The sequence below is a fragment of the Engraulis encrasicolus genome, chromosome 15, assembly GCF_034702125.1.
Source record: "Engraulis encrasicolus isolate BLACKSEA-1 chromosome 15, IST_EnEncr_1.0, whole genome shotgun sequence".
Classification (NCBI taxonomy): domain Eukaryota; kingdom Metazoa; phylum Chordata; class Actinopteri; order Clupeiformes; family Engraulidae; genus Engraulis; species Engraulis encrasicolus.
Window position 1 is genome coordinate 10,595,743 of NC_085871.1, and position 12,500 is coordinate 10,608,242.

Genomic DNA, 12,500 nt, shown 5'->3' on the forward strand with positions numbered 1-12,500 from the left:
GTGAGCTCAGTAAAGGAATGTGTTACATTTTCAAGCATCAAAGGGTATGTTGTAGCTGTATATGATGGCAACTGGTGGCTAGCAGGTGTTGAGGAATGTATGCCGGATCACTGGAGAGGTGAAACTGAACTTCCTGCATCCTCATGGACCATCTCCATCCTTCACTTTTCCCTTCAGACCAGATAGACTTGTCATGGATCATCAGGATGTGCTTCTGGTAGTGGAACCTGTAACTGCAACGGGACGTACATATACATTATCTACAAAAGACACAGCTGCTGCTTCAAATGCACTGGTAGAGTACAAAATGAGAGCGTAGCCATTGATTATCTATTTAAAGTATCGTAAAGGGAAGATGGCACAGGTACACAGAGAAGGAATGTTCAAACATTCACATTTCATCATTTGGTGTGTATAAATGGACATCTGCCTTAGTTTCTGAAACCTGGGACCATGGACACTGACCATTTTTGTTTTGTTTTTGTTTTGTCATGTGATGCTACTATGGTATTACCATATTATTAGTAAGTGGTCTGTATGATGCCATATTTGTGAATGAAATTCTCTCTGAAATGAATAACAAACCAAACACCAGCATTTGAGGTGTTGCTCATGACATTGCCGGCTATGTTTGGACAAGGAACTGGCCATTTCAAAATATAGCTTTTTTAGATATTCAATTTTTAGTTTTTCAATTTATCATAATTCATATTCTGAGAGTTGTTGTATTCCACGCTGATTGTGTAATATGTAGAGCCAGAAAAGAGCTTTCAAACAACACCACAGGCATCTTTTTGTGACTAACACTGACTGATATATTCAAGGCTGAATGTATAGTGTCCTACCCTCACATGTGAACCTTTCCTAGTCTGTTTCTCCCTTAATATTAGTGACAGATTCAAACCAATGCAATTCTGGGGTGCTACCTTGCGACTAAAAAGGCACACCAAGTATGATTGAAATCCGGGTCGGTCAGGTCCCAAAGTGTCTGATTTCACGTGAAATTACCCTTTTTGTTATCGTCTTCATATATGGTTTCTTTGATACTTAGGTGACGTTTTATCAAATGTTTCCATTCATTTATTGAAGCTGCTACTGTGTTCTTTGAATGTTTTAGAATTATTGTATATGGGTGGTTGACGTGACGCCTTGTTTTTTCGTAATATTGGTTAAAAACCTACAAAACTGTTATTTTTCCTTTAAAAAAACAAATGTCAATGAAAGAAGATGTGGTACATTATGTTTCATATTAGTCTTAGATGAGAAGAAACATTTTTGTTAAGATTTATGTAAAGGTTTAATGTCAAATATGCGGTGTGACTGTAACATTAATGAAACCTGGAATATAATATATATACAAATTAACCAACAACATTTTGAATAATATATGAAGCATTTGGCTTGATTGCATAAATATTAGCTTTATATTAAGATATGTGAATGTGAAAAAAACTCAAGACAGTAATATTAACTACAAGTTCAATTTTGTAACACAAATTGCGTCCGGTGGGGTGACATATATGTCAATGTTTGTGAACGGGCAGCTGCAAGGCCAACTACAAGGGTCTTAAAGACTGGCTCCTAAACAGTCAGTACATCAGTTATTGTAGAGTGCTGTGGAAGTTTAAGGTGACTATTAACCTCTTAATATGTCTTTGCAATGTTTCAGTCACGCAATGCTTAGGTTCATTTTATGGTGTCCTGTGGTGTGACTGCTCTTATAGAAGGAAAAAAAAGATTAAAGACAATATCATTATCAAGTTAGCATGAGCTCAGATGTCAGTCATGTATACAAAAGGATTTAATGGCCATAATGCAGTGAATTTCCCGTGGTGTGACTTCATTTTCCTGCGGTGTGACATGCCTATGCAATGTGTTGATGCAGGACACATTTTCCAAAAAATGCCAAAAATTAGGCGAAATTCCACGGACCAGTGCTTTATTTTTTTTTTTAAATTTCAAATTTTTTCCATCAATTTTTTCAGGAATTGGAATAACTTTTTTTTTTAATTGTGTTACGCCCTTTAACGTCAAGCACCCAAATAAAGGAACAAAAACACATCTTCCAACCTAATGAATATCTTACCTGGTCAGTGTCGGTCTAACGATTTACTGTATTGTTGACTATTTTATTTGCGCATCTCTACTTCCAGGACACTCTGCTGCAGGGGAGATCGCTCTTCTGGGCGCTGGCGTTTGCCGTTTGTTTGGTCGTTTCCACGGTGCCTCAGAAGCTGCTGGAGTTCCGCTACTACATCGTTCCGTACCTGCTCTACCGGCTGCACATGCCTCTGGCATCCACGCCCCGGCTGCTGTTGGAGTTTGGCCTGTACACGGCTGTCAATGCTGCCACAGTTTATATATTTCTCTACAGGACCTTCCAGTGGCCTGACAGCACGGACGTGCAGAGGTTCATGTGGTAGGGGTAACGAGGAGGAGGCCAAGAAATAGGGAGAGAGAGGGAGCAATACCATCTTGCTTTCACAGAGTTTCAAAGAGTTTTTGTTTAATCCTGATGTTTTAGGGGTTAATGTTTGATTAATGGGCCATACCCGAAGCGTCACGACTGGAAAAAAAAAATGGTTTGGCTGACTGGTTAAAGAGTAGACCTACCTACACAGGATACGAGTATGCCCGATGGACCACTGCAGTCCAGGACTACCAAGGACATCAGGGTCGGTGTGGTTCTTAAATGGATAACATCCAGCTTACTGGGCAGGATCCAATGGAGGTTGCCGCCTACTGTATGATTGATTCATGAGAAAATGTTTTCTTTGCTTTTGTGGGACCATATGGGTTAGGTTTGGATGCTGACCACTCAATGAAAGATTATGAATTATCGTTTCCTTGGTTGTTTATTTCGATTATCATGACTTGAAAGACCAAAGGCAGAATTGCCACCTGCGCTTCTGTCAGGGTGAAAAGGATACCAGTAGAGCGTTATACTAGTATACTAGTATCCAAAGGGATTAGGTGTTTAGTTTTTTATACAGTTGTAGTGTCTTTCTACTGTTTTGTTTTGTTTTGTTTACCCGATTCATGGGTAGTGAAATTTTGTGTCCAGGTGCAAGATGCCTATTCATTAGTCTTAAAGGCAAGTGTAGGCCTTAGTGAATCCCAAGTACCATTAACGAATGTGATGTGCCTTTCTATAGTAGAGAGGAAACAAAAATACAAAAAATGTTTTGCCTTTGTGTGACCCTGAATATTGTTTACCATTCCTAATTTTGTTACTCTGTAAGAAAGGAGGAGTGGGAGTTTTTTATTATTCTGGAACGCGACAGTATAGAGACCCCGTAGAACCTTTGAGTCAGTTTGCCAGGTTGTAAACATTAGTCTCTGCCCGTAGTGATCTCTGTCCTGTTCTAAAAGTCCTGATTGTATGACTTGATCTTGCTTGTTGTTTTCTATTGTTCCTCCAGTCAGATTATTTACATTGGTTTCCAGACTTTGTCCGCTGGTCCTCTGCTGGAGTTTTAATGTGCCATCATTAACCATTACAATGCTTTGTACAGTCCTTCTTCTCTATTTATGCAAATGTTCCTTTTGAATTCTCCCAAACCAACCCCAATTTGTCCCACATTGGGTTTATTCTGTCAATCCAGATTATACAATAAAGACAGATTAAGATTTTTCCCCCTTGACTCAGATGATTGCTCCATCCGAATAGAATAGAATAGAATATAATAGAATTTATTGTCACTATTCATATATACATATTTACATTATCATTCACAGTGAGATTAAATTCGCTCACTTCCATGCAGACATTACGATATACTGTACAACACATTGGGCTATTTACAAAAAATAAGGGGACATTTACATCATATCAGTAGTGTCTTTAGAAGCAGAATAAACTAGAAATGTGCTCAGAGAGTGCAGATCTGCGCAAAGGAAGGTGATTAATGGAACATTTGACTATGTTACACACCCTGATTGGTTTCAAGTCTTTCTGCCTTGTTTTTGTGGAGTTAGAAACTGGAATGTCAAAACTCGCCCTATCCTGCAATGGTGAAGAATCTTTTTTAAAAATCCTGGATCTGGATCACCACCAAAATGTAATCGCTTGTTCCTTTTGTTATTTCCAACAACGCCACAAAATGTAATCAAAATCCGGTAATAACTTTTTGAGTTATCCCGCTGACCAACAGACAGTCAAATAAACCAACTCATCCGAGAACATAACTTCCTTGGCGTAGGTAATAAATACAAGCATTGTTTGTATTTGATTATCAGTGATTTATCTATGTATTAGCAAAGGTCTCAAAGCACTCTAACCACCAAACTGTAGTCTTTTGATGATCTGTACTGTTTTGATGGTCAGGTAAATCTACAGGTGGGGAGCTGAGGTGCCTCCCTCATGATGAACACTAGATGGCAGTGTAATATAACGGTTTACCAGCTTTGCTAAAAGGCTCTTTCATACAGGACTGGTGATGAGTTAAAATCCCAGTCCTGAGACTGTATTGAGATTTTTTTTTTTTTAACTGAGAACTAAGGTACAATAACACTGCCATTTCACATGTTGGCACACTATCCAGTTTGTGGTCATTATTTTTCAGATTACATAGGCTATGATTTCTATTTCAGAGGGTGAGATTGCAAATAACAAGAAAAAATCCCACTCAAAGGCCTGCTGAACTTTGATTCCTATAGGCCCTTGGCCTGGGATGGGGGAATTAGCATATCTATGGACACTGGGAAACAGGGGCCTTGGAGGAGAGGGCCGGGTAAGACAGGGGCTCTGGCAGCTGGTGATGGGACCAAGCTGGTCTTATCAGGAATTCCTCCGATTAATCGATTGTAATAAAATGTCTGCAGACTGCACCAGATGATGATTGCCTGCCTGCACTATTAATACAGTATTCCCACAGGTGACTGGTACACAGCAGGGGCGTAGGCAGAAATAATAAAACAGGTGGGCCCAGAAAAAATCGGACGGGCCCAACCCGAAAGCGTGTAGGTAGATATTATAAAACCGCGCTCAAAATGATACTTTGAAATTGAAATCATAGAAATCACAGAAGATGAACCAGACTTTTGAAAAAATGATTAATTATCGCTGAGTGCTATGCCATTAATTATGGCAAAAGTTGACTGTCAAGTGTGAATGAGGAGGGCCTGGATGTCAAGTGGGCGGGCCCAGGCCCACCCTTGGCTACGCCTATGGTACACAGCAGATCTAGAAAGCAAGATATTTCTAGCATATAGAGTCGAGTAGAGTAACTGTATTGATCTCCAGGTGGAAATGAAGGTGTCATGCAGCTAACATCAATACACAGACACAATGCCCACATGGAGATTTCAAGACACACACAGGTGATAGTTTGGGGAGGGAAATAAAGATTACAGGAAAAAAATAAAAAGGCAATTGTTTTGTGAGTTGGGGTAGACAAGAGGTTAGCACGACCAAGAATGAGTGTCGACAGGTACGTCTAAGATGTAGTGTAAGATGTAGTGTAAAATATCTAGAACTAAGACATACATAGTTTTCAATAAAGAACAAAGGTGCACAAAGACATTCAGCAAAAAGTAAAGTGATCATGAAGCATTACATTAAAAAGTTTTATTGCACAGTCGACACATACTCACACACGTCCAGTGATCATGAGAGTTCCATATTGCAGTGATCATCCTAGAGCAGGTGTCACCAACGTTGTGCCCGCGGGCGCCAGGTAGCCCTCCACGAGCTTCTGAGGTGCCGACCAAGGATGTTAATAAACAATGACGACTACCAGATTTTAGTCACAGTTAATGTTTTAAATTTAAATATGGGGTTATTTATTCTTCATAACCTATAAGCAAATTATCATTCAATAATAGTGTGATTTGAGAATGAAGCCAAGACATCAGTAGATGATTTTGAACAAAAGTAGCCCTCGGGTAGCCCTTAGTAGCCCTCGGGTAGCCCTTGGTAGCCCTCAGACCCAGAAAGGTTGGGGACCCCTGTCCTAGAGAGTGCATTGTAGCAGTCCCTGTTGGTGAAAAATAGTAGGGTAAAGTCTGCATAGAAAAAACGTTGCATACTGTATGTAGGGCATTTCTACTTCTTTGGAAAGGCCATTTTACAGAGAACAAGCAAACAAAAAATGGAGGAGACGTAAATGGTTCAGGGGTGTAGAGCAGAATTCAGCTGACTGCACTGCACTGGGGCGCACAGTAGACCTGTGAAGGGGAAATGTTGCAACCTCATCTCAACTGTTGCAAGCTCATCTCATCTATTGTGGTCCAGGGCTGGACTGGCCATCTGGCATAGCGGGCATTTCCCGGTGGACACCACACCCTTATGGCGGTGAGTGAGTTCTGTGCCACTAATTATGAGGGGCCCCTTTACAGTCCCTCCAGGATTTTGCACTGGGATTTTGTGATTTTTGCGGTCAAAATGCCTGATTTTGTGGCGGCATTTTCTCATTTTTTGCAAAGATTTTGCGGCATTTTCTCATTTTTTGCAAAGATTTTGCATCCCTTTCTGGGTTTTTTTGGTAACTGAAAACCACAATCAGTCTAAGCAGGCTTAAGACAAAAGAGAGAGAGATTCAGAAACACACTTCCTATATAATAGAATAATAAAATATTGTCAAAAGCTGTCAGAGCGTCTTATTAGCCAGTGCGTCCAATGTGTAAAAAAAATCATGGCCGCGACACTCATAAATCTCTGTCGATAATTTAGAACGACTTCGGGGGAAAACGGGACAGCGTTATGAAAAAATACTTGTGGGTATAGCCTACCACTAGGCCTAATGAAGAGCGTCGCGGGGTACAGTAGCCAGGCTGTATGCAAGCGTTACAATGTCACCTGTTGGAAGACGCGTCTCTCTCTCTCTCTCTCTCTCTCTCTCTCTCTCTCGTGCTCGTATTGCAAGCTGTTGCATATTATTTGCTTGATGCAAAGTTGTGATGGCATAGGCTACACGCTCTCGTTGACATGGTTGTGTGCATGGTTGCATGGATTCGCAAGACTTTATTGCAATAACACAGTGAAAGCGTGGAAGGGCCGTTCACTTCCTATCTCGGTGTCCTTGACTGAAACAAGTTGCAAAACTCCACACTTCCGAAACCTTTGCGATCGGCACTACAGTGATTGTTATCAGAAGGCTTGTGCCTACGCATAGACATAGACCCTTAAATTACAAACATTAGCGAACATTGAAAAAAGATCAGACAACGACCGTCGGGTAGCATGCGCATGAAAGCGACAGGGGAGAGTGGAGAAGTTCCGCAAACATGTAGCCTAACGTAAGATGTTTGCTACTGTGCGACAGTACCGCCACTATTTCATGACTGCATACACTTCTTCGTCATGGACAAATGGGCAACAATACTTTTTCCACCCAGGATTGCACTGAAAAGTAGGCTACTGCTGTTAAAAAAAAGGTCTTGAGTGTGCAGCATCGACGCCTGCGTGTATGGAGGGGAGGAGAGACGCGGAACAGCTGAGATGAGGGTCGCGACTTCCGAAATAGCAGGCAATTCTTTTTCAATGTTTCAGTGACATATTAACAAAAATGCTTCGTATTGGTTTTCGTCTCCGGTGGTATTGTAGTCACATTTTTATTTTTTTGACGAAAATATAAATCAATAAACTCCACAGAATGTTGAAATTTTGCGGGAAAAATGCGGCTTTACAGGAATTACGCGGCATCGTGAAATTATGCGGAATATCATTGAATTTGCATGAATCCACGCGATCGCTGAATCGCGAAAAACTGGAGGGACTGCCTTTAAGCCAAAAGTGCCCAGGTCCTATTTCTCTCCCAGGCCAGCCATGTTGTGGTCCAGTATCGCCCCCTGTCCCCCGGCACAAGAAAACTCAACGACTGGCCCCTCAAATCTGCTGCTACTTCTCCAGCTTTTGTGCATAGTCATACGGCCGCTGCTGTTTAAAATAGCCAAGTGATTCCCCCTGTGAATATCCGAACTTGAGTCAGCAGTGTGGGGCGCACGCACGTACGCAGGCAGGCACACACTGTTGTCTGTAGACTCATATTACTGTACCACCAATAAGAATACAAACGATATAAGGTAAGAAGCATATGTTTTCCACTTGTGGTGTGTGTGTGTGTGTGTGTGTGTGTGTGTGTGTGTGTGTGTGTGTGTGTGTGTGTGTGTGTGTGTGTGTGTGTGTGTGTGTGTGTGTGTGTGTGTGTGTGTGTGTGTGTGTGTGTGTGTGTGTGTGTGTGTGTGTGTGTGCATGCGTGCATGTTTGCATGTGCGTGCCTGCGTGTGTGCGTGCATGCTGGGAAAGGAGGGAGGGAGGGAGGAGGGGAGAGCGAGAATGTGTTTTGTAATGCACTTCAATTTATTTTTATGCAGAGGAAATGATAGCTTCCTGATTAGATGTTTTAATGTACCATATTGTTTATCATTATTAGGATATAGAGCATAGAGCTAAAACTCCAGTAAACACAAAAGGAGACCTTATATCGCTACTGCAGGCAATCCAAAGCAAGCAGGGCAGGACCAGTATAATCAATGACAATGAAAGACATACTGGCACAACTTGGATGTCTGATTGTTTGTTTGTTTGTTTGTTTGTTTGTTTGTTTGATTGATTGATTGATTGATTGATTGATTGATTGATTGATTGATTGATTGATTGATTGATTGATTGATTGATTGATTGATTGATTGATTGATTGATGAATGTGCATGCCAGCCAGCCTGACATTTCGATGTTAAGGTGACTTAAAATGTATAGAAATATAATAAGAAGTTGCCATCCAAGCCACGCAGATATTTCTTTGAATGCTCCAATATACAAACTTTGATATGCCCCATAGGCCTATTATAGCTAGCCAGCAGTAACCCATTAGCAAATACTGGTCTGTCACACTGACTGGTGGCAAGCTCCAGGTTAAGGGCCAGCCACTAATGCCCAGCAATCCTATAAAAATACACCAGCATTTGTCAAACATTTAGCAGGGGGACAAACAAATCAGGGGTGAGTTTCTCAAAAGAGAAGTTATTAGCCTGTTAGCAACTTTGGTAGTTGCCAATGGGAAAATGCATTGAAAACAACAAAGTAGCTAATGTAGTAAGCAACTTTGGTTTTGAGAAATTCACCCCAGCTGTCCTCCCAGGCCCAGGGAGAGAGGGATTCCGAAAGTGGGTCCTTTCCTGGAGTTTGGGACTCAATTCTTTGCCCCATGCCCTGGCAAAACCTGTCAGCAGAAAAGTAAGATTACACACATATTTGAACCGTCTATCCGATATAGTGGAGACTCGCGTGTCGCGTTTGTGTACAGCACCTTCGCATGCTCCACAACGCCCTGTGACAGGTTAGGTTTAGGGATGATTTTGATCTGGGCACAATTTTGCAACAAATTCGCCATTTCCCTTGTATGCTTATTTCACTGTTCTTGGCAAAAAAAAAGCAGAACAAACATTGCTTTGCTGACAGGTTAGGCATAGTTTTGGCCAGGACACAGCAGACAGAGCATTTTCACACTTGGCAACAGAGACTTGTTGCTGACACGGCGGGACTTGGGAGTGCTTTGAGAAGCACGACTTACTGTAACATGAAAAGTCGTGGCACCACAGCGTGGAATACACTAGCCTGAGATGCATGCACCTGTGCATGATAGCAGTCTGTACCTGTATCAGACCCTGTACCAGACCCTGTACCTGTCAATGGAAGTGTCAAGCTTAAGGTGCTGAAAATTGAGATGCAGATCACTTGTTATTCAGATGGGGATAGCTTAACTGCTTAGAATTGGCACTTTGAAGACCCAAACAAACACCCCATCCAATAAAACATGCAGTTTGCCCTTTTAATCTGAATCAATTGAGTATTTTCTTGCCACTTTGAAAATATTGAATCTGCAAAATATATTTTTAAATTGTGGAGCTGCCTTATCAAATTAAACACATTGAATGAGTCATCATTAGAGTGAGGAGGTTTGAAAGTGTTACTGTAAACGTGCGTGCGCGCACGTGTGTGTGTGTGTGTGTGTGTGTGTGTGTGTGTGTGTGTGTGTGTGTGTGTGTGTGTGTGTGTGTGTGTGTGTGTGTGTGTGTGTGTGTGTGTGTGTGTGTGTGTGTGTGTGTGTGTGTGTGTGTAAGGGGATGAATACAAAGCTGACTGCAAGCACACTGAGGTGTCAGAATGAGAGGTCTTGATGAAAGGAGAATAGCGCAAATGACTGGCTGGAGGCAGGTCGATATCTGAATGGGTGGACACACACACACACACACACACACACACACACACACACACACACACACACACACACACACACACACACACACACACACACACACACACACACACACACACACACACACACACACACACAGAGTCACTCAGCAGTGCATTCCCTCATGCTAAAATTAGAAATCACCATGGATGCTGCCTCTGGCCAAGGAGAGCTCTCTCTCGCGCGCTCTCCTGCTCTCTCTCTCTCTCTCTCTCTCTCTCTCTCTTGGAAAGCTTTCTGTCTCTCTGTCTCCATCTCCCCCCCATCTCTCTCCTCTCTCTCTCTCCTCTCTCTCAGAACCTCTCTGTCACTCTGTCTGTCTGTCTGTCTGTCTGTCTGTCTGTCTGTCTGTCTGTCTGTCTGTCTGTCTCTCTCTCTCTCTCTCTCTCTCTCTCTCTCTCTCTCTCTCTCTCTCTCTCTCTCTCTCTCTCTCTCTCTCTGTCTCTCTCTCCCTCCCTCCTTGCTTCACAGTCTTCCTCATCTCCGGTCAGGTCTCTGCCTGCCTGAGTGTCCACCCCACCCTGTGCTGTGCTCCACTTCCATCCATCCACTGCCCTTTGCCACCGCTTCACAGGGAATAAGCCGCCCTTACCTTACCTTCCTCCCCAGTCGCCCCCTTCACAAACACACGGACACGCAGTTATTCCACCTTTTCATGTTACTCTCTCTCTCTCTCTCTCTCTCTCATATTCTGAGAGAGGGGGGGGGGGTTATGACTTATGTGTTTTGTAGTTGAAGGAGTTTCATGCATCTGTTGCATGCTGTTTTATTATTGAAAAATAGCATATATGCATAAACAATAAAAAAATACACATTCACACAACGCACCAAATCCATTCCCACAGATGTGGGTGTTGTGTAGCGTATCGCAATGTCTTTAGTTGTATAGTCTATTGCAATGTCTTCAATAAATAACCCCTTGAGTGAGCTGTACTTGTCAGTGGAGTGAGTCCTCTGCCTGCTTGCTTTGCTTCTGCCCTGTCTCTGGTTTGGTACAGTGCGCAAACAGGGTGCCTGACCCATTTTTCACATGCAAGAATGAACCTCAGAGTCACCGCCACTGCTGGAAGAGGAGGAGAACCTTTTAAAGAGGCAGATGCCAACTGAAATGTGCCACCAAGTGACACAACATATTACTCGCGATTAGGTATGCTTTCAGTTTCTGAGGATTGCTTTAGGTTTCTTGCGTCTATCATTTGATGCCTTAACCTCAGGAGAACCTTTTAACCCATTAAGACACAGTGTTATACATTTGCTGTAATGGCAATGACCAAGTCATAGTGCATTACTGAAGCCCCTGTGTTGTGTCATAGTGGTGTAGTATCATAGTTAACTTTTCAATGACCATTAAAGATCCAAAGATTCAAAAAGCTTTATTGACTAATATGTTACTAAATTGGGGGAATTAACAGCTTGCATTAAGGGGTTAAAGAAGCAGATGCTAACTGAAATGTGCCACAAAGGGGGAAATCATATTCATATAGTGACTGATAGGAATGCTTCAGGTTTCGCATTTGAGAAAAGGAGGCACCACTGCTTTATAAAACCTAAGGAGGACCTTCTAAGAGGTATGCCATGCATTCGAAATGTGGGACAAAGGGGGACAGCATATTAGGACAACTTAACACTAACAGGAATGCTTTAGCTTTCTCAGGGGGTGGCAGAAAGGGGGACAGCATTAGCCTGGCTATAACCAGACTATCACAGGTGACAAGTGAGACATACGTATGTCCTTGAGATCCGAAGGAGCGCACAATGTGACATGAGAATTCCCTAGGCCAGGACAGCATATTCATGATTAGGAATGCTTTACAGTAGGTGTCCCAAGGTGTCTCGTGCCCACCGTTTCAGAAAAGGAGAAAGAGGTTATGGGAATAGGAAATTATAGAATAGGACAGAGTGCCATTTACTGTCCTTATAGGCCTACATAGAATACATGCATATGGCCCTGCCGTGGCCTAATGGGCTCTGGGTTGCTGCGCCGGCGACCCGTCTTTGATTCCGGCCTGGGTCATTTGCCGATTCCTCCCTGCTTCTCTCTCTCCACTTGTCTCCTGTCTCTTCTCCACGGACCTGTCAGAAATAAAGGCAAAAAAAGCCCTACAAATGTATTTTTTAAAATAAAGAATACATGTGTATAGCACATGGACATGAGGCTGTCTTTAGTGGTACAAAATATTGCATTTACCTATATTGCACATAGGCCTACATGTTGCATATGGAGTAGTAATTAAAAAATACACCAAAAAGGTATTTAGGCCTACATGACAGATAGAATGAGAGAACTTCACAGTTGTCAGC

The 12,500-nt window shown here is 42.3% G+C and overlaps 1 protein-coding gene across 1 annotated transcript in view; it reads left to right on the forward strand.

Moving 5' to 3' along the window:
- Positions 1-3,189, forward strand: part of alg10 (ALG10 alpha-1,2-mannosyltransferase) — a 7,487-nt gene extending 4,298 nt beyond the window's left edge. Inside the window, exon 4 of the mRNA XM_063217885.1 lies at positions 2,154-3,189. Coding sequence (XP_063073955.1) covers positions 2,154-2,423 — 270 coding nt within the window. The 3' untranslated portion in view covers positions 2,424-3,189. The remainder of the gene's footprint in view (positions 1-2,153) is intronic.
- Positions 3,190-12,500: the final 9,311 nt, after the last annotated feature.